The sequence below is a fragment of the Anser cygnoides genome, chromosome 15 (assembly GCF_040182565.1).
Source record: "Anser cygnoides isolate HZ-2024a breed goose chromosome 15, Taihu_goose_T2T_genome, whole genome shotgun sequence".
Classification (NCBI taxonomy): Eukaryota; Metazoa; Chordata; class Aves; order Anseriformes; family Anatidae; genus Anser; species Anser cygnoides.
This window is the reverse complement of record NC_089887.1, coordinates 3,015,602-3,035,882: the sequence shown is the minus strand read 5'-3', so window position 1 is coordinate 3,035,882 and position 20,281 is coordinate 3,015,602. Positions and strand designations below refer to the sequence as shown.

The window sequence follows — 20,281 nt, the reverse complement described above, 5'->3', positions numbered from 1 at the left end:
CGCCCTCCGCGGCCGCGAGGGCCAATGGGAGGGCGCGGAGGCGCTGCCGGGAGTCCGCAGGAGGAGGAGGAGGCGGCGGCGGCGGCGGCGGCCTCGGGCCTCGGCGGGGAGCGGGCGGCGGGGAGCGGGGAGCGGCCCCGGGCCGCGGCACCCCCGGCACCCCCCGGCCACGCTGGCGCCCGGGGACCCCCCCGAGATGCCGGTGCGCAGCGAGCGGGGCCGCGCGGGCGGGGCGGCGGCGCCTTCCTCCTCCTCCTCCTCCTCTTCTTCCTCCTCCTCCTCCTCTTCCTCCTCAGCGGCGGCGCCTTCCTCCTCCTCCTCCTCCTCTTCCTCCTCCTCCTCGTCCTCCTCCGCCTCGGCCGGGCCGGCCGCCAGCAGCCTGGTGCCGCCGCCCCCCATCAACACGGCGCAGCCCGGCGTGGCCACCTCGCTGCTCTACAGCGGCGCCAAGTTCCGCGGGCAGCAGCGCAGCAAGGGCAACGCCTACGAGGTGGAGGTCGTCATGCAGGTGAGGGGGAGCCCGGGGCACGACCACCCCCCCCGGCCCCGCTCGGTGCCCGCTCCCTGCCCCTGCGCCCTCCCCATCCCTCGGTTTTCCCCCTGCGCCCTCCCCATCCCTCGGTTTTCCCCCTGCGCCCTCCCCTTCCTTCCGTTTTCTCTGTTATTTTGCCCCTCGCAGTCAGGGGAGGCTCTCTGCCATGTCCCGGCCTCCTTCCCTCCATCCCTCCTCCTTCCCTCAGGCCCCCGTCCCGTTCCCCTGAGGCTTGGCAGGGTTCAAAACCTGGGGTCTCCCCCCCTCTCATCCCCCTGCGGTGCCTGCGCGCTGTCAGGGCGAGCGCCTGCCTTGCCTCAGCGGGGTGTCACGAAGCCCCCCCAGCAGCCTGGCTTTCAGGCCAGCCCGAAAACCAGCAGGGATCCCTGCCCGCTTGGAGCTGGGCTCCCCGCGATCCCCATCCCCTGGTGCTGCACGGGGAGCCAGGGCTTTGACCCATCACCAACACGCAGCCGAGGTGCCCAGCCGTGCTGGGGAACGGGGCCGCAGCCTCATGCGGCTGTCCCGGCCCTCCCCGCAGCCGCCGTCACCCCGCACGCTTTATTTTTAGTGGGAAGCGTTGGCACCCTCGCTTCGGGCAGAGCTGCCGAGGTGCGGAGTCAGCGCTGGGAAGGCGGCGGCCGGTGCGTGCCCTCCTGCAGCGAGTCACGGCTCTGCCCCTGCTTTGGGGGCGCAGAGCCTGGGACGCTGCCCGGTGTTGTGGGGTGACGCCAGAGCCCCGGGGTCAGCAGCCCGGGCAGCATTTGAACCCCTCTGGTTTCACATGCAGTCCCCCCCCGCCTGTCAACAGGACGAGCGTGCCTGGTCCTGCCGCCTCTGGGGGAGACATCCCATGGCCGAGTGGCTCCGCTGCCCTCTCGCAGAGCCCGGTGCCCAAAGCGCCGCTGTTCCATGCCTGTCAGCGGGGAAGAGGCGCCCGCCTGCCCTCCGCGTGCTGAGCGTGGGGAGACGCGGCTTTGCTTTGATCCCAGGGTGGGGGGGATCCGTCTCCTCGCAGTTACGTTCGCGCTTCCCTAAATAACTCGCTTCTTGCTTTGAAAAACGACCCGGAGATGTCAGGGGAAAGCTTGGAAAATCCCCTTGTTTAAAGGCAGCCGGCACAGAAGCAGCCCCTGCCTCGGTTCTGCACGGCAGAAGAGGCACGGTCCAGCCTGGGAACTCTGAGGAAGGGTGACACAAAGCTCCAGAGCAGGGGAGAAGGCTTGTTTTCGAACACATGAGGTGTCACCTGCCTCCCGAGCGGGCTTTGTGCTCAGGCCTGGTATGAGGCGGAGCACGGGCAGCACGTCGGGGAGCAGCAGGCAGAGCCTGCTAAAGGAGCAGGCGATGAGGCTAAGGGCGATGCTTTCCAGCCTGAATTACCTCCGCTGAACGCGTGCTCTTGGCTCTTTTCTCCCGAGCACGGCTTTGGTGGTGGTGTTTGACAGGGAAAAGCGGCGCCGGGGGTGGGCGAGGTTCCCCTGGCGGTGCTCTCCCTTTGGATCTGCTCCCCTCGACGGAGCCCTCGGGGCTGGAGGCAGCTGGGGGCTGTCGGAGGAGTTCTGGGCACCTTCAGGTGGTCTTCCTGAGCTTCCCGAGGTGTCTCCGGCCCTGGGGAAGGGATGCCGGGCTGTAAGCCGTGCGGTCGGTACCAACCGCAGCAGAAGCGAGCCCTGGAGCATCGGGGGGGTTGGAAGCGGCTCCGGATCACCTGGGTGCCCTCGCACCCGTGCTGACGGCAGGGCTTTGTGCTCTTTCCTAGCACGTGGATATGGAAAACTCCTATCTCTGTGGATACTTGAAGATTAAAGGCCTTACGGAGGTGAGTGCCGATCGCAGAGCAGCAGGGGGAGGTGCTGCTTAAAGGCTTTGCTTTTCCCTGGTGGGGTGGGAGAAGCTACCGCTAGAGATGGGAAGCGGAGGGATGGAGCACGCAGTGAAAGGGACCACTCAGCACTGTAATGGGCCCAGCCTGTCGTGCTGGGCGCGCGGAGCGGCGTGACGGGCCCTGGCGGGAGTGCTGAAGGAGGGAGGCTCGTCTGGCACCCCGCAGGCTCTGAGTAGAACAAAATCCCTCCCCGCGGTCAGCTTTGGGCGCTCCTCCGGCGGTGGTGAAGAAAAGGAAAGGGGACCCAAACCAGCGGGGTCTTCCCGCGCTTCCTCCCGTACCCGTGCGCTGTGACCCGCCTGCGGTCAGCTGTCGGGAGCTGTCTCACAGGGGCGACGTTTCTCCCTGTGCTTCCCACAGCCGCAGCGCTGCGTGTCCGTAAGGCCGAGGGAGTGCTGGAGAAGTTCGCTCGCCCCAGCTCGGGCTGGCCTCCCCTGGGTGCATTCTCCTGGCACGGTGCAGGTGCAGAGCTCGGGAGGAGCTCGTGGCCGAGGCCGAGGAGCTGCGCCATCTGCACGTGGCCACTCGTGGTTGTCCAGCTCTAACGGGACTCCTCCGGGTTTGGTGACAATGATGGAGTGGCAAAAAAAACCTGGAATAAGAGGGGGGAGGCTGTGGTTGTGTACGAGTCAGGTTTTCAGGATCCGTGTGCTGCCTGGGGTGACAGGAGCAGCCTCAGGTGGCCTGGAGCCCCTGCTGCGAGCCGCTGCTTTTTTTTTCTTTTTGCCTGTCAGTAGGTGACGAATCTTCTCGCCTCTCTTCTCTCCTAGGAGTACCCAACCCTCACCACTTTCTTTGAAGGGGAAATAATCAGTAAAAAGCACCCTTTCTTAACACGCAAGTGGGATGCTGACGAAGATGTGGATCGTAAACACTGGGTAAATAAACGGGGGGCCAGATGTAGGTCTGATGCGGTCCCGGCTGAGCAGCTGGTGTGGAGGTGAGGCGCAGGGAGTGCGCATGCAGGGGCTGTCAGGAGGGCCTGGAGGGTGCCCACGCTTCCCCCTCGGGGTCTCTGGAGGCCCCTTCAGCAGGCCGCTGGCTGCGCCCTCCGAAGGGAGGGGATGTCTTCCATCTTCCAGCGGCTGGAAGCAGGAGCAGTTCCCATCTCGTGCTCCCCCCCTCGGAGAACGCGCTCCTTGTTTCGAGAGCTCGTCACAAAACGGAGTGGGGAAGGGGAGAGGTGTCCCTCTGGCACACGCACGCTGGCTCGGCCGGGGCACCAGCACCCTCAGCCTCTCCCCGGGGCAGGGCCACGGCCGCCTTGACCTGCTGTTTGTCACGCCGATGTTTAGCATGGTTCTGTCCAAATGCACCCCTCTGGAACCTTGGGAGCTTCCCCCAGCAGGCTGGATGTGGCTGGGGGTGGCTGGCCGTCCTCCTTGTTCCCCCCGGGGCTGCTCCGGGCGTGTGCTCAGCGCTGCTCCGAGGGAGGAGCGGCCCCTTCGAGGAGATCCTGCTCTTCCCTCCGAAATAGGAACTGGCGCTACGGAGCGCTTTTCCTGGAATAAGCGTCCTAGTTCTCGCATTCATTGTTTTTTCCTTTTGTTCCAGGGGAAGTTCCAGGCTTTCTACCAGTATGCAAAAACATTTAACTCTGATGACTTTGATTATGAGGATCTGAAAAACGGGGACTACGTCTTCATGAGATGGAAGGTAAACCCCGCACTTCTCCTCTGAGCTGCTCACAACCGGCTGGCAGAGGCTCGTGGTGCCGGGAAGCTTTTTCAACCACTGCTGCTGGCCTAATGAAAGATCTCGCCCTACCAACCAACCTCGTAACCTGCCGTGCTTACAAATTCCAGCGTGACTCCTGTCTAGTCAGCTAATTGCGTCCTTCAGGGCTGCAGTCATGCCTAAAAACACAACAGGAAAATCTTGCTCGGTGGTGCTCCGGAGAGGGTGGAAGAATCGGTGTCTCCAGTCCCTGTGCTGGGCCTGTGTGGTCTGCCCCTCCCGGCTCTTCAGCTGGATCGATTCCTCCCTCTTGACGCGGGTCTTGTGCAGCCGCGAGGGGAGGAAATCAGCAGGCAGCTCTGGTCCCTGCTTTTGTGATTGGCCTCTGGTTGGGAGAGGGCAGGTGTTGGGCTGAAACTGATCTCGTGCGCTCTTTAAAGCTGCTTCTCTTCCCTGTAAATGCCTGCAGTGCCAGGTGGGGAAAGAACGCGCTGGGCTCTGGGTTGCCACGAGCACGGGGAGCGCTCAGCCAGGAATGCCTTTGTGTCAGTGGTGCCAGTGCTGGGTCTGGGGGGGGGCAGGTTTGGGGTGGGGTGGGGGAGTGTTTGACCAGCATCTCTAAACCCAGCCCGTGTTCTGTGTGCAGGAGCAGTTCCTAGTCCCAGATCACACCATCAAAGACATCAGCGGTGCTTCCTTTGCTGGTTTCTATTACATCTGCTTCCAGAAGTCAGCAGCATCTATAGAGGGCTATTACTACCATAGGAGTTCAGAATGGTAAGGAGGCTTCCTTCCTCCGGCAGGCTGAAGGGCTGCCTTTTTGCCGTGCCTTGGCCCTTCAGAGGATGTCGGAGGGGCCTGGGAGAGGGAGCCCGGTGCTTCCTCGCGTGTAGCACCTCTGCTGCTGCTCCCTTCGGGCAGGAGTCTTGTTGGGCCAGCGCTTGGTAGCCCGTGGTCCTCGGGGTGTTGCTGCAAGGCACGGGGAACAGCCAAAGTTATTTGGTTGTTTTCTTGCTAGAGCCATCTGACAGGTGGCTGTGGAGAGCTCTTCTCCCTGTGATAGCTTTGGATAAATAATAATGGCGTTTGTCACACGCAGCAGGTGAATCAGCTGAGTTGCTGGAAGCTCTCCCAGGGAGGGAAGGTACCTGGGAGGCTTTCAGACAGATCCCCTCGAGCTAAGCTTTGAAAGACCCGAGTGTAATTTTCAGCTGTAGCAAACGCTGTTTGAACATGAAAGTTGGTGAACTTCAAAAGGCGTCCAAAACCCACAGCCAGCCCACCTCAAACAGTCTGGCTGCAGGTAGCTCAAAGGCACGGGAATGGAAATGAGGAACGGGGCTGGATCCTCCCAGGGTTTTGGCACCGCTGGTAAATGGGGGCCCGAACACCTCCGAGGGTGTCCCAAAAGGGAAGGGAAAAGCCACCGGGATGTCTGCCTGCGGCCTGCCAAGCAGGAGCTGTTGGTTCTGGGAGGATCCTGTTGCTTTGTGTAATCCTCTCCGTCTTTTTCCTCTCCCCAGGTATCAGTCATTGAATTTAACTCACGTTCCTGAGCACAGTGCTCCTATCTACGAATTCCGATGACAACTGTCCAGAACTGGTACCGCACAGAAGCAAACCGGGCAGGGGAGCATGGCCTGCCAGGAGAACTGTGTCCCTGTCGGAGCACGGGAATGCACGCTTCTCTCCTGCCCCTCGGACTCGTGAGAGAGAGCCTGAATGTTAACCCACCCAGCCCAAGGAGCGTGGCTGCTGGAGCTTGATTCTCCCTCCTGTCGAGTGGCGATTTGATCTTTAATCTGGTTTTAAGATACCTTTAATGCACTTTTCTTATTGCACAGCTAGTTTCTCTATCACTGAAATTCCTCCCAGCTCTCCTCTGGAAGCTGTTTCTCAGTAGCTGGAATCAGTGGTCTGTCCTCTGAGTAATAAGAAAATATAAGCACGGTGCTTTTATTTTCGTTGTTACGGCCTGATGTGGGTTGAAATCGCCAGGACTCAGGTTTGTTGCCCGGATTGCCAGCTCTGATGCTCCCAGAGCCAGGCGCAGTCGTGGGCGTGAGGCTCTGCTTGGCAGGCGGCCGCTCAGCTGCGCAGGCTGTCGGGGGAGAGCTGGCGGAGACGGATGAGGCTTGAACGAGTGCTCGCTTGGCGCTGGCTACCGAGGCCAGCTGGAGCTGCAGATCTTTCAGGAACGCTGGCCCTTTGGAGCTGGGAGCTCTCCCAGTGTCTGGATACGCCACTGGGAATTAATTTGTACGGACTTCCAGGCTCTCAGTAAAGTGGATCTGAACTCTGCTTATAGGTGTATATTTGCTCTTTACTTAAGTTAAGGGTTATAAAAAAAAAAAAGACTTTTATTAAAAAAAAAATATTTTTATGGTTCCTTTTCCCAAGGACCCTATGGCAAATGCACAATTACTCAATTACATTTTACTGTTTTCACATTGAAAACTGGGAATGTCTCTGTCAGTTTTTATATCCGTGTATGTAATCAGCTAGCCGCTTTGGGACAGTAACCGGAGTGCAAGTGCTGAGCAGCGTCGCAGGAACGCCTCGAACTGTTCAGCAGTTGTACTCGGCCTCCATGCTACACCAACACCACTGCTTGATACCTTTTTGCAAGGCAAAAGAAAAAAAAAATGACAAAAAAAAACAAAAAAAAATCAGTAGCTCTCCTGACTTTGAAATGTTTCAAGTGATATAACTTAAGGCTTGTGTGCCAAAGTGTGTGTGTGTGTATGCGTGTGTGGTTTTTTTTTTTAAAGGCATTTTGAAAGTTGGCCTCGGTGGTGTATTTAATGTGACAGTCACACCTGCAGGGCTTTTGTGCGAATTTAGTTTGCATTTTTCTGGCTGTTTAAAACCCACCCCCGTGAAGCAGGCTTGTGTCGTGCGCTGACCGGGCAGGTGTTAAGAACGGGTTTGCTGCCTGGGAGAGGAAAGCAAAACCCCCTGCATACCTAGTGCTGGTTGTTCACTTTTCCTTTTCTTTTTTTTTTTTTAAACTTCCTTCCTATTGGCAGCACGTCTGGCATTTCACAGCAGCCGAGTTGCTAGCCTAAGCCTTAACAGGGCCGCGTTGGGTTCTCAGCGAGCTCGTTTCATGTGTGCCAGGCTGGGACCGAGTGCATTGGAGAGGTGGCGGGGCTGGTCTCGGGGGATGACGCAGCACCGGGGGCGCCCTTCAGCGGGCTGCTGGCTGCGGATGAATCCTTGCCCCCGGAGCAAGCTGTTCTGCTTGCAGATGGAGGCAGGAGACCCGTCTGGTGATAAGGGAAGCGTGCGGCCTTGCCTTGGTCATTGCAGGTAGATTTGTAGCGTAGCACGAGCAGGGTGGCTGCGGAGGAGCTGGAGGAAAGGGGGGACTTTCTCAGCTGATGTGATTAGAGCAGCTTAGAAGTAATTCCCCATTTATTGCGCTCCTCTGGGAGAAACTCAGCTCCTGTGGAGGTGAGGGGAGGTGTTTAATGCTTGGGACTGGGAGATGTCTTAGTTTTGGAGACTAAAACCAATGGTGCTGCTCGGCTGTAGAGAAGTGGAAGGCAGAGCCTTTGGGAACGTGGCTGCATGGGTGCAGAGAGCCTTTCCCACGGGTTGCTCGCAGGTCTCTGGAGCTGCATGTGGTGTCAGTGGTGATGCCAGCTGCCCTGTGCTGTCCGTGCCGGTGTTACACTCGGGTTTCTAACGCTGTTTAGTTGAAATGATTCTGTGGTTGTTATAGAAGCTGGGTTGGGAAGGGTCCTGGGGTTGTTTAGTGTGTAACCACCCCAGAATTTCCCCTGAAGTTTTCCTCTGAGCCTCTGAGACTTGGTATGTGGAAAGAAGGGCGAGGAAGGAGGAGCATACTTTCTCCATCCCTCTGCCTGTCTCATTCCAGTCGTCTCAAAGCACGTTTGAGCTGAAATCCAAAATTGCCAGATCGATGCCTCTGTAGGATGTGGATTTGGAGCAGGTTGTGAAGCCAAGCTACCGGTGGTGGCAGCGGGAAGGTTTGAAGGGGCAGCCTGTGTTCAGAACTTCTCTTCTCTAAAGCCTTGATTTTGATTTTCTTTTTCTTTGAATCATTTGATAAGCTAAAAAGGTGTTAAGTATGTCATGTTGTGGTGAGAGACGACTAACCAGGTGAGGTTCTGGGAGAGGAAGTAAGAAATGGGGTATATGAGTCTTCTGAAAAGGTTGCGATTTCTTCTTTTTAACTATGTTGGTTGAAGAATTAGTATATTTATGGATGGAATATGGAAAAGGGACTGGAAGAAGTATTTTGCAGAGTTATCGACGTCCAAATTAAAAATGAAATGTATTTAAGGGGCCTGTGTCTGTGTGTTTGTCAACCAAAGCCATTCTTGGTTAACGGGGACAAATGTGCGTTGTCTCACTGCTTAATGACATGTCCAAGAATCCAAAAAGCTACTGCTTGCCTTAAGTAGATGATGTGGGATTAATTGGAGGGGAGCTGGGGGGCTCACAGCTGTGCTGTGGGGACACCTGGGTGCATGTCCCCAGGGGGGCCTGAGGGCTGTGTCCCCAGGCACCTTTTTTAGGGGAGGGATAAGGGGGCTCAGCGCTGACTGGGGGGTGTGAGGAGAGGGGAAGGGGAGCCCTGTACTCTGCTCTGGGGAGGCCGCACCTCGAGCACTGTGTTCATTTTTGGGCCCCTCGCTACAAGGACATCGAGGCCCTGGAGCGTGTCCAGAGCAGGGCTACGAAGCTGGTGAAGGGCCTGGAACACATGTCCTGTGAGTAGCAGCTGAAGGAACCTCTTCTCACAGGTAACTAGCGATAGGACTAGAGGGAACTGCCTCAAGTTGTGCCAGGGGAGGTTCAGGTTGGAAATTAGAGAAATTTCTCCTCAGAAGGAGCAGTCGGGCATTGGGACGGGTTGCGCAGGGAGGTGGTGGCGTCGCCATCCCTGGGGGTGTTCAAGGAAAGGCTGAACGTGGTGCTTGTGGACATGGTTTAGTGGGTGATGGTGGTAGGGGGATGGTTGGACCAGATGACCTTGGAGGTCTTTACCACCCCCAATAATTTTAGGATTTTATGGGGCGAGAGGGCCGCGGTGGCGAGCGGAACGCAAAGCGCGGGGGCTCGGGGCGCGGCCGGAGCGATGCGGCGGGTGCACAGCGGTGTGCGCGCTGCGGGCAGCCCGGACGGCTGAGGCGGGCGGACGGCCGGGCCCGCGGCACTTCCGGCGGGCGGCGTGAGGGGGCCGCGGCGGCCGCGGCGGGCGGCGCCATGGGCATCCTGGAGAAGATCTCGGAGATCGAGAAGGAGATCGCCCGCACCCAGAAAAACAAGGGTGGGGGAGCCGGGGGGTGAAGGGCCGGGGGGCTGCGGGGCGGCCCCGGGGCAGGGAGGGGGCTGCGGCGGGGGGGCCCGGGCCCGTCAGCGCCTCCGTGAGGGGAGGCCGGGGCCTTGCGGGCGGAGGAGGCGCTGGGGAGGAGAAGGGGCGAATCCCCCAGCTCCTGGGCTTCTCCCCGCGTTGTTTCCTCCCTTTCTGTTCCCTCCTCCTGTTGTAAAGCGAGTTCCCGCTGCGGGAAGTGCCTTTTGGGGGTGTTTTTTTTCCCCTGTGCCAGGTGTGCATTCACGTGTCTTGGTAGGGATGGGTCGGTAAAGTACCTTCACCTGCGTGAGCTCTAAGTTAAGTGTGTTTTTAGGAATCGGTGGGAGCAGGGCAAGATTCATCGCAGCCCAGTCGCGTGCGATGCTCCCTCAGGAGCGAGCTGCTGGGACCAGGGGTGGCTGCGCCCCCGGGGCTCTAGGGCTGACGGCTCCCCTGGGCTCCCTGCCTTCTTCCCCTTCCTGGGCTCCCTTCGTGCCATTTATCCTCCGTCTGTCCTCCCCCAGGGTTGCTGCTTTTATCCAGCAATTCTTCCTGCTGCTTTCCCTCCCACCTGACTTCACGTGCTGTTACTCGAAGGTTTGCATCCAGCAGCCGATGTTCCCCTTGCAGGACACGTGTAGAGCAGCCGGCACACGTGGCAGCGCTTCCTTAGGCCCCTGACTGAGATCTGAGCGTTTCTTTTTGGGCAGGTTCTCATTTACAGAAGAGAGTTACGGCCCGCTGTGTGTTAACCACTTGTTGTGTCCCTGTTGCGCAGCTACCGAATACCACCTCGGCCTCCTGAAGGCAAAGCTCGCAAAATACAGAGCCCAGTTACTGGAACCTTCCAAATCCTCTGCCGCGAAAGGGGAGGGCTTCGATGTGATGAAATCTGGAGATGCCCGGGTGGCGCTGATTGGGTTTCCTTCCGTGGGTAAGGTCAGTGAGTACCCGAGGTACCCGTGTGTGTGTGTGCCAGGCGGGGGATCAGCGCCGGCCCTTTGTGTTTCACCTTCTTGCCATGGGTTGGCAGAAGCTGGGAGCTGGAAGTTAGAGCTGGGGGATTGCTCCTTCACCTCGTGTGGTGTGCCCGAAAGCTGGGCTTGGCCAGCCACGGGGGTGCTGAGAAAATAGGGGAGGGGATTTGCCTTCTCTCGGGAGGAGTGCCGGCAGTCCCCTACTGCCTCAGTCCCTGGAGAGCTGCCGCACGCTCCGGTGTTGGGCGTTTAGCTGAACGTCTGCCGACGCTTTCCTTGGAGCGTCTTTTGTGACAGTGACCTCTTGTGTTTCAGTCCACCTTCCTGAGTTTAATGACCTCAACTGCCAGCGAAGCTGCGTCCTACGAGTTCACAACCCTGACGTGTATCCCGGGAGTCATAGAAGTAAGTAGGGTTCTCCCCTCTAACAGGAGCTAGCAGTGAGAAACCCGCTCATGTGGCCGTGGCTGTTCACGCCGCTTGCGCTACCACCAAGGAGCAGCAGCATCCAAAGCTCTCTGCTGGCTTCCGCTTTAAGCTTTAGGAGGTCTGGGGTGCTCGTGCTGTCAGGTTTTCTGCACCCTGCAGTGCTGACGGAGCGCTTCCCCAGGCTACGGAACTCCTCAGGCTGCCCGATGGGGTTTCGCGTGCCGTGGTTCGGCTGACCGGAGCGATGCGAGAGTTCTCAGCTGAGTTTTTTTTTATAAGTGCCGTTGGCGCCGTTGACCAGATGGCCGGAAACCTTGGCAGATTTGTTTTTAATGAAGCTTTAAAAGAGGCAATCTGCACTGCGATCGGTTCGGAGGGAAAATACAGCTACTCCTGTCCTCGAGGAGTTGTGCTGGTGGTGGTCTAAGCGTCCATCGGCAAAGTAAGCGATAAAGGGCATCAAACTGAAAAGTATCCAAGAGTAATGAGGGAACGTGGGTCAGAACGGGAAGCGGAGCTAGCACCAATACGTTTGCTTTCGTTATTTAACACGAGCACAAATACTGTAACGCGTCCAAGCGCAGCCCGTAGCTCCAGCCACGAGCTGAAACCGTTCCTGGGGGCTTCACTGCAGCAGCAGCCTGAAAGCCAGCGGCCCTGCAGACCCGGGGAACCCAAGTCTCCCGTTTTTTCCTGTTATTGCAAGACCTGCAGTGCTTCTTGATACCTCTGATCCATCCCGGGAAGAGGTGATGGATTTGCTTCTTACAGTGCTTTACTTGTTAGAGCAAAAAAAGTGTTGTCTTTTATTTTTTTTTCTTTTCCGTTTCGCCAACTCGGGGTAACGTTGCTGTTGTACCGTGCTGCTCTCCTGGTGCTTTATCAAACCGCAGTCCTGGGGCCCGTTGGGAGGCCAGCACCTGACGTACTGCGTTTGCTGAGGGCAGCTCAGCAGGAAACGCTCCGGGGGCGGCCTCAGCAGAGCCGTCAGCTTTGTGCAGAGCTGTCCCGCTCTGTCGCGTTCGCTCAGCTCTGCCGTCTGCAGGCTTTGGTCCTCAGCGCGTGCTTGAGGCGTCAAAGGCAGCTCAGGCGCCCCGCACAAGGCTCAACTTCCCGTCCCTCTGTTTCCTTTTCAGTACAAAGGAGCCAACATCCAGCTGTTGGATCTGCCCGGGATCATCGAGGGAGCAGCACAAGGTTGGCTGATCTCTGCGTTCGTGTAAAGTAGGAGTCTGCCCTCAACGTCATGCCCGGGCAGCTCGGATGTTAGCAGGTGTCCTGGGCCAGTAGTTCCCGCGCTGGCTTTCCAAACTAACGTTCTGGATCTTACGTGAGGCACGATTCCTATCGCTGGGCCCACGGAAGGCTCTATATGTAGCAGAGAGATGCTTCTCTGGAGGTGGGAGCCAGAGCAAGTCAGTCACTTCTCACCTTCCTGCGTGAGTGTTATCTTGCTCAGCTGCCTTCTGGTTCAGGGGAAATCTAAAGAAAGACGCTAGAGAGGCGGAGGGGGAAATCACAGCTGAACGGTGACTTGGTTGGGCTGCGTGCCTGCAAGTCCTCCCAGGGCTCCTGATTCTGGGAAGAGGCGTTGCCTTCGTCCCTTGCTTCATCCTCCTCCGCGTTGGTTGGTCGTGCCAGCAGAAGCCTTGTGAAACTTGGGAAAACCTCCCGATGGTCCCTTAGGGGAGCGTGGCCTGGTTAATGAGGTCCCCCCTGAGCGGAAGGTGCGTGTGACCCCCTCTGCCCGCATCGCTGCTCTGCGTGAGCCGTGTCTGGGCCTGGAGCAGCTGCCATGGCGCGAGGCTGGGGCTGTCCGGCAGGCAGCGGTGTCGTTTCACCCCGCGCAGCTGTGTGCAGACAGCTTTGTGTTCTAGGTGTGTAACCCGTGGGGGGGAGCAGCACGGAGCGTTTCTTCTGGCTTGTGCTGGGCATGAGGCAGCTTCAGACTCGCTCAGGCGCCCCCCGCAGCTGCCTGCAGCCCGCACAGGGTTGTAGGGTCTTTTTTTCTTGCTTTCAGGCACGAGTCCCCGTCTGTCACAGAACTCAGCTGTTTTCTCTCCCCGATACACAGCCTTCTCCTCTCTTCTCAGGGAAGGGCAGAGGTCGGCAGGTGATAGCTGTGGCCCGGACAGCAGACGTTGTTATTATGATGCTGGATGCCACAAAGGGTGAAGTGCAGCGGTGAGTGCGTGCTTCTGGGCACGTGGGACCGGCGCGGTGGGCCAGGTTCCGCCATCCATGCCCAGAAAATGTGCCAGGCCTGAAATGCTGTGTCTCGTGTGTGTTGGGGAACCAGTATTTAAGCTATTGAGCGCAAGGTAGTGGTTCTGCACCGTTCGAAGCATCCTGGCTGACTGGGAACAGCATTTACAGAACTTTGCAGCCCTCAGCTTGGGCTTCTCATTCGAAGGATCGTTCCTTCAGGATGACCGGTCAGGTGGGGATGTTGGGCTGGATTTCCACCCCAGGCTCTGTCCCGCATTAGCTGTGGGTGTTAGGTTGCGGTGAAAGCTTCTGACAAGGCTGCGTGAACGTGACGGAAAGGAAAGGGGTGGCTGCCACCTGGCCGGCCTCACTCCCACAGCTCCTAACGTGCGTTGTCCCCGCAGGGCCCTGCTGGAGAAAGAACTGGAATCTGTAGGGATCCGGCTGAACAAAAGCAAACCAAACATCTACTTCAAGGTGAGGTCTGGTGGGCTGCTGCAGCCCCAGCCTGTGTCTGTCAAGGCCAAGGTCGCTGTGTGCTGCCCCTCGTGTTGGACAGGCCGAAGGGGGCGTGGGTGGGCATTTTGCAGGCTGCCTTAAATTGCTTCGTTGCCTCCTCGCAGCCGAAGAAGGGTGGAGGCATCTCTTTCAACTCGACGGTCACGTTAACTCAGTGCTCCGAGAAGCTGGTGCAGCTCATCCTCCACGAATACAGTATCCTTTCCCTAAAACGGAGACCCTTGAGCCTCGAGTCAGCAGCCCGTGAGTCGGGTGGTGCCTGCTGTGGGGCAGCCCCGCTGTCTCCGTGGTGCTCGCTGGGTTAAGAACGGGCCTGGGTTGATTTTTTCCCATCTCTGTTCCATTTCTCCAAGCTGCACCGAGCGAGCTCAGCCCGTTGGCTCAGAGCCGTGTTTAGGCACGTTGGGGTTTGGGCCTTGACAACGTTCACCTCAGAAATCTTCAACGCTGAGGTCCTTTTCAGAGAGGATTGTTCCCCCGATGAGTTCATTGACGTGATTGTGGGCAACAGGGTCTACATGCCGTGCCTCTATGTGAGTATCTCAGACGCAGCCCGCCTTCTGCAGCACTGGGCATCTCCAGTCTTTGCTGAAGGAAACCCCGGGCCTTCACGGTCGCTGAAGCAGTAAGGATGTTGATGGAAGAGGTGGGAGCAGAGCTCTGCAGAGAGCTTTTTTTTTCCTGGCTGTACGTGTGTGACCATCCTGTGCGCGCTCCCTGTGCCCTCTGGTGGCTGCCTGCCGTGGAGCAGCACGAGCTGCGCGTCCCGGGAGCACCGAGGCTGCAGGATGCAGGGACTTCTGCTCCTCTGCCGCTCTGCGTTTGAGTTTTCGCTAACGGTCCCTTGTGCCAGAGGTCCTTTACCAGCTCCGCTAGTGATTGGGGCTGTGAAATTCACTGGTACTGAAATTCAAGGTACTGGAAAACGCGTTGCAAGTCATCCCAAATTGAGAGCTGGAGAAGGTCCGAACTTACGTTTAGGCCCCTGAATTTCAACAGTTTATTTTATTAAAAGTCAGCAGTGTTGCTGAGTTGCCTTACTGAGGAATGTGTTGTTTTTCCTTTGACTTAGGTTTATAACAAGATTGACCAGATATCCATGGAGGAAGTGGATCGTCTTGCTCGGAGACCCCACAGCGTTGTGATCAGGTAGGAGCCTGCACGCTGCTTGATGTCCTGCCCGAATGGGCTGGTCGCTCATTTCGTGCCTCCTTCTCCAGCTTCTCCCGGGGCTGCCTGCAGCCGTTGGGGGGAGAAGTGGGAGAGCCACCACGCGGCTTTTTCCAGGCTTCCTTCCCCTGCAGAGGCAGGCTGCTTGCTTTCTCCGCACGATCTGCAGGGCAGAATAAGTCACTCTGGCTCATTCCCTCAGAAGTGCTGATACATCCAGCTGGGGCTTTGCTGCTTCAAAGCTCCTTTCCTTTCTGAAAGCCCTGTTTGTTTAATCTCGTGTTTCTCCTTTGCTGACCTCATTACGGACTTTTCCCCTCGTTTCCTAGCACTTTAATAGGACGTCTCGCCTTGCTCTTCCGGATCCCTAAATCACAACAGCAGTAATCAGAGAGACTTCTGTGGTGTTTTGCAGCTGCGGCATGAAGCTGAACCTGGACTACTTGCTGGAGAAGCTCTGGGAATACCTGGCACTTACCTGCATCTACACCAAGAAACGAGGACGTAAGTGACCGTTAGCTGAGCTGAAGGTTTGAAAGGCACAAGGGGCTGCTCATCAAACACAGGCTGCCAGCAGGGCTCTGAGCAACCTCTCGTGTCTTGGAAATGCCACGCTTACACCCTCCCTAACCAGCTTTCAGCATTAGGCCTTAGGAAATGTTTTCTGTCCCTTCTGATCCAGCCTTGCGTGCATCCCTCCTGTTCTTCCTGCGCTAGAATAGCTGAATTTTCATAAGGCTTTGCGTGATGATGTCATAAGGAGATGAAGTTTGAAATTCATTGCTTCCTTCCTTTGAAAGTTGCTGTCTGTGCTCTGTGATGAACCGTTGACCCAATTACGGCCCCAAAGAGGTCTCCTGTACCTGCTGTGAGGGGTTTGGTGATTCCCATGCTGGGCTCCTGAAGCTCAGGTGTGCCTTTGATCCTCCTGTTGCTTTACAGTTCATTTTCGGTTTTTCCCAGTGGTGAAGGCATGTCTGTAACTTGTTCCTTTTCCAAGACCTTTATCTTCAGCTGAGAACAGCTCTGAACTGGGTGGATGTGAGGGGATTAAGGAATTTTTTGTGAGTTTGTTGAGCTGTGAAACCAGGGGGATTTTACAGAAAACCGCAGAGTGGTTCAGCTTTTCTTAGGCAGGTTTCTTTTGACTTGGGAAACTTTCGTTTGTTGAAAGCCAAATGTTTGGAACGGGGTTGGAGTGGGTGAACTGTGAGGAAGCGGCTGACTCTGTGACATGGGTACCCACACGTCTGGGTACTGGAGTGTCTGCAGAACCGATTCGATGCTTTCGGCTTCCTAAATACCTGTTTGTCTGGGAGGCTGCTGCCAAGTAGAACGAGACAAGGAATTCGAGAGTAGCAAGCACAAAGCAATGTGAGATGGCATCAGCGTGTTAGACCACGTTTGACAGAAAACTAATTATTTTTCCCCCTTTTTTCTGTTTTTCCGCAGAGAGACCAGACTTTACAGATGCCATTATTCTGCGGAAAGGGGCTTCTGTGGAGCACGTGGTAATTTCTCTGAATCTTTTACAGTTGCTTGTTTGTAGAAGGCAGGTCCATCTTAGAACCTGCCGTGATTTACTTGTGCTTTGTAAGGCTTGGAATTTGTCGATGTTTAGTTGGGCTTCTCTTTTTGTTACCTTCACTGATCCCATTTGCCTCGGGTTTCTTTCCTCACTGCTATAAAAGGTTGAAAAAGATACTGAAGGCTAGTGAAAAAGCACATGGGAGCAGTGAAATGGGGCGTTACGTGGACTGATGATTCCTGTGTGTTTGTTCTGTGTTCTTTCAAGTGCCGTTAACTGGCTTCTAAAGCCCCTGCTACAATTTCTGACCCAGACCCGGGTTGCTTCTGCTTCCTGGGTATTGAGCAAGTTGTTTTCCAAGTAGTGTCGCTGAACTGCCTGGCATGCTGTCTGTCTGTCTTGCAGTGCCATCGAATTCACAGATCATTAGCCAGCCAGTTCAAATACGCCTTGGTGTGGGTAAGTGTTTAAGAGCAGACGAAATCCTCGTCCTCCTGTGTCTCTGGTCTTCTCCTAACCCTTCTCCCCCTTTTTCTTTAAAGGGGACAAGCACAAAATACAGCCCTCAAAGAGTGGGCTTAACCCATATGATGGAACACGAAGATGTCATTCAGATCGTAAAGAAGTAGCTCTCTTTGCTGGCGCCTGGCCTTGTCTTTAATCACTAGAATTGGAACTGACCACATAAAAGCAAAGCAAAACAAAACGTAAAAAGAAAACGGGAGATGCGTTCCACAGCTGAGAAAGCAAGAAAGCTTCCGTGAAGCTCCTTCCCTTGGAGAAAGGCATAAAATGAGGCTACTACTTGCAGGTGGGGATGGGGAAGATGGGTTTCCATCTTGCAGAGTTTCAGGCGAGGTAAATTTTCTTAAAAATAATAATAAAAAAAAAAAGGAGCCAATTCTTCTAGGACACAGTTCCTGGAGCTGGCAATGCCCTGCCCCTAGTAGGGTTTGCACAAGTCTGTGTCAGCCTACCTGTGGCTCACTCCACCCGTGGGAAGTTTATGGATTTGTGTGAACAAGTCTGGCCCTGTGCTTTGGGACAAGGAAGCCAGAGCTGGGATTTTTGCTGATGCTTTGCTGCTTATCCGTTCACTTAATTTAAGCATTGATCTGAAACAGAAAGTGAAGTTCTTCCTCTCCTGCTCACCGGACACGTCTCTACAGCTTTCGTGGTCGGAGACTTCAGTCTCTGTGTCTGAGACAAGCCCTGGTGAATTTACGATGGTCCCTCCACAGTCACATTAAGACGTGGCACTCCGTGCCTCCCGTTAGCTCTGCGGTGGGTTTTGTAGGATGTCTTGGTCCGGCTGGTACTGAGATGAGAAAAAATGAAACCTTGTTAATGACAGGTGAGCCGACCTGCAGCAGGGTACGATCAAAGAGCCACAGGCTGCAGGGAGGATTCACTTCTGGCATATCGCTGGTGCAAGGAGTTGTCTCGGGAGTTCCCTCCTTTGCTCTCGTCCTGCCCGTTAGTCCCTGAGAGTGTCGCGGGGGGTCTGCTTCTTGTCCGTGCCCCTAAATTCCAGTAACAGCTCGTTGAGCTCAGTACCCTCCCCTGCCGTGGGGTTTACCCCAGCCCTGTTAAACAGCATTGCTTGTTTGGGTATTTTTCATCGGAAATCTGGGACTTTTCTAATCGTGCTTTTTCATTAAATATCGATGCTAAATAATTCAGAGTGCCTGACAGAGAACAGCTCTTTCCTTCTGGGGTCAAGAGTTGCCGATAGCTTTTATTTCCTTTCGTGGAAAAAGGGTTCGGTCTGGTGTGGATTGTTAACTGTGAGGACAGGTCTGATAGAAAACTTGTCTGAGCAGGGCTCCTTCCCTCTTCTGTGCTCCTCCCCACCCCTCACAAACTGCTCGAGCAGAAGTGGAAGGAATATTTTATTTGAAAAAAAAAAAAAAATTGCTATTTCATGTGAACTGTAGATGTCTGCCTGCAGTGTTTAGACAGTTCGGTGTGTTTTCTAATTCTCTTTTTTCAGTCTTTGGCCACCTGAAGAATCACGGCTGCTGTTGCAGGAGGTGGTAAGGTGGAATAGATTGTGAAGCAGCTGCGAGAGGGCTCTGAGGTTGGGGAGGACCTCTGTGAGGTGTCACGGGAACTAAATAGAATATTATTCACAATACCCAAGCTAAGAAGGTGACTTTGAACTCTGTAAGTTCCCTTCCCTGTTTCTGGCTTTGTTCACAGCTGGAGTGCAGAGCAAATCCCGACCGCGGTGGCAGCTAGCGGAGAATGAGCTCCAAATTAGCCGCATTATGCCTGAGCTGGCTGCAGAACGCAGGCACTTCTCTGTGTGAGTTGGGTGGGATGCCGTTCCAGCACATTAACTCGCCCTTTACATTTCCTGTGAAGGTTGCGCAGGCAGAGCTTTTCCCGCACACAGTTCTTTTGGTTTCATTTTGCCCCTGAGTTTCTGACTTTTAACTCCAAACCAAGGATCCTGCCGAGCCCCGGCACACGAGTGGGCAGCCGGAATTGCTGGCTGTGCCTCGTCCTTAGGCCGGGTAGCCTGTGGAACTGGGGAGATGGCCGACGCTTGTGTCGATCTGAAATGCGCACAATTATCCTCAAAAGCACGTCCTCGGTTAGCTGGTGCCTGCCTCTTGGTGTGTTCGGGTTTCAAATCGACTAGTCCAGCATGCCATCATTAAAACCTCTGTCTAATTAGCTTTACCAGGCTAAAATGCCAATTTAGGAAATTGGGCATTTTACCCTGCTCAAAACGAACCGATGGGTGATTGAATTTGGGATGCGGATGCAGTAAAAATAGTTACATCAGAAGCAGCTAACTTCTTTTTTTTTTTTTTTTTGAAAGTAAGGGTAGCTTTTCTGCAAGCGAGTTTATAGCTGTATTTGAAAATACATGCGTTTAATTGCAGCGTTCATTCTTCCAGACAGCTTCCCTAATTGTTCTGCACTAACATTAAAAGCTGCAAACATCGCAGTTCAGTGCGGCAGCAGGTTTTGCCTGAAGATCCCTCAGAATCCCGAGAAAGCAAAGGTACTCGGGGCAGGTGGGAAATCACCGCAGCATTCGTGTTGTGCCCCGGCCTCCTGAGGCTTACAGGATTGCTCAGACCTCTCGATGGCTCCGTGAGAGAGCTGGCAAAGGGCAGTGCAGCTCAGAGGCCCCTGGCTGAGTGTTTTTGGAGAAAGGCAGGTGCTCTTTTCTGTCCAGCACGGTGGGGGTGCAGAAGCAGCGCCCCCAAAGAGCAGCACGAGAGAAGGCTCGGCTGGATGACGGCAAGAAGCAGAGCCTGGCTGGATGGCAGGTCACCATTCTGCAGTGCAGCCCCTGCCCTTTCTCTGCCCTTTCGGCCAGCCCTGCTTCCACTAGCCCCGTGCCCTGCTCCTGGGGGGCTGCACCCATCCTGCGCCGTCCCTGCGGTGCTGCCGAGTGCCCCCCAGGTGCGGGGTGGGGTGAATCAGCTTTGCCACAGTCCCTCAGCCACCCTCCATCCAGTCCTGGAAGCGGCGAGGGCCCGAGGCGTGCTCTGTTTAAAATGCCTGTTCCAGGCAATCAAGCAGCTTTGATTGGCTGAACGCTCCTTTTATAATTTAATTTAGTCGGAATCGTTTGCGAGGTAATAAAAAGAGACTGACTCCAAACACATTCATTTAATTCAATGAGAGACGGTCACTGCGGCGGGCCTGCCTCCGCCAGCTTCCCTCGCCCCGTCGCGCTGACATCTCGCAGCGCTGCTCGGGGCCCTATATAAGAGCCGCGACCCGCGGTGACAGCTTAATTGTTTCGCGCGCTGACAGGGGTCACCCCCAGCCAGACACCGCGCGTTGTGCGGGGCCGGCTCGGGAGGCTGCGGAGAGGAGGATTTACGGCTGGCCAAATAGTTTCGAATTCCTCCGGTTGCTAAATGATGAACCCGCCCCGCGGGGATCGGGGCTATCGATTGTAATTTTGCAGTTAAGCCCTCGCTTTCTGAGGAATCAGCGTAATAAATGCCCACCGCATTACGGCGGGGATGCGGAGACGGAGCCGAGGCACGAGGAGGAG

The 20,281-nt window shown here is 55.9% G+C and overlaps 2 protein-coding genes across 3 annotated transcripts; both read left to right on the top strand.

Annotated features, from left to right (window-relative positions):
- The first annotated feature begins 60 nt into the window (after positions 1–60).
- Positions 61–8,408, top strand: GID4 (GID complex subunit 4 homolog). Its single transcript, XM_066977688.1, has 6 exons — positions 61–508; positions 2,295–2,354; positions 3,191–3,298; positions 3,975–4,076; positions 4,744–4,874; positions 5,621–8,408. The coding sequence occupies exons 1-6, from the start codon at positions 197–199 to the stop codon at positions 5,682–5,684; spliced, it is 777 nt and encodes a 258-aa protein (XP_066833789.1). The 5' UTR covers positions 61–196; the 3' UTR covers positions 5,685–8,408.
- Positions 8,409–9,241: 833 nt separating this feature from the next.
- On the top strand, positions 9,242–18,185 carry DRG2 (developmentally regulated GTP binding protein 2). Of its 2 annotated transcripts, none has more exons than XR_010825109.1 (13): positions 9,242–9,399; positions 10,202–10,362; positions 10,716–10,805; positions 11,966–12,026; positions 12,923–13,013; positions 13,442–13,514; positions 13,661–13,751; positions 13,992–14,089; positions 14,629–14,705; positions 15,142–15,230; positions 15,527–15,637; positions 16,179–16,237; positions 16,660–16,713. XR_010825109.1 is itself a non-coding variant. In XM_066977687.1 (13 exons), the coding sequence occupies exons 1-13, from the start codon at positions 9,336–9,338 to the stop codon at positions 16,881–16,883; spliced, it is 1,095 nt and encodes a 364-aa protein (XP_066833788.1). In that variant the 5' UTR covers positions 9,242–9,335; the 3' UTR covers positions 16,884–18,185. The 2 variants fall into 2 exon arrangements, 1 of the variants encoding a protein (XP_066833788.1); XM_066977687.1 differs by lacking the exon at positions 15,527–15,637 and adding an exon at positions 16,797–18,185.
- The last annotated feature ends 2,096 nt before the right edge of the window (positions 18,186–20,281 follow it).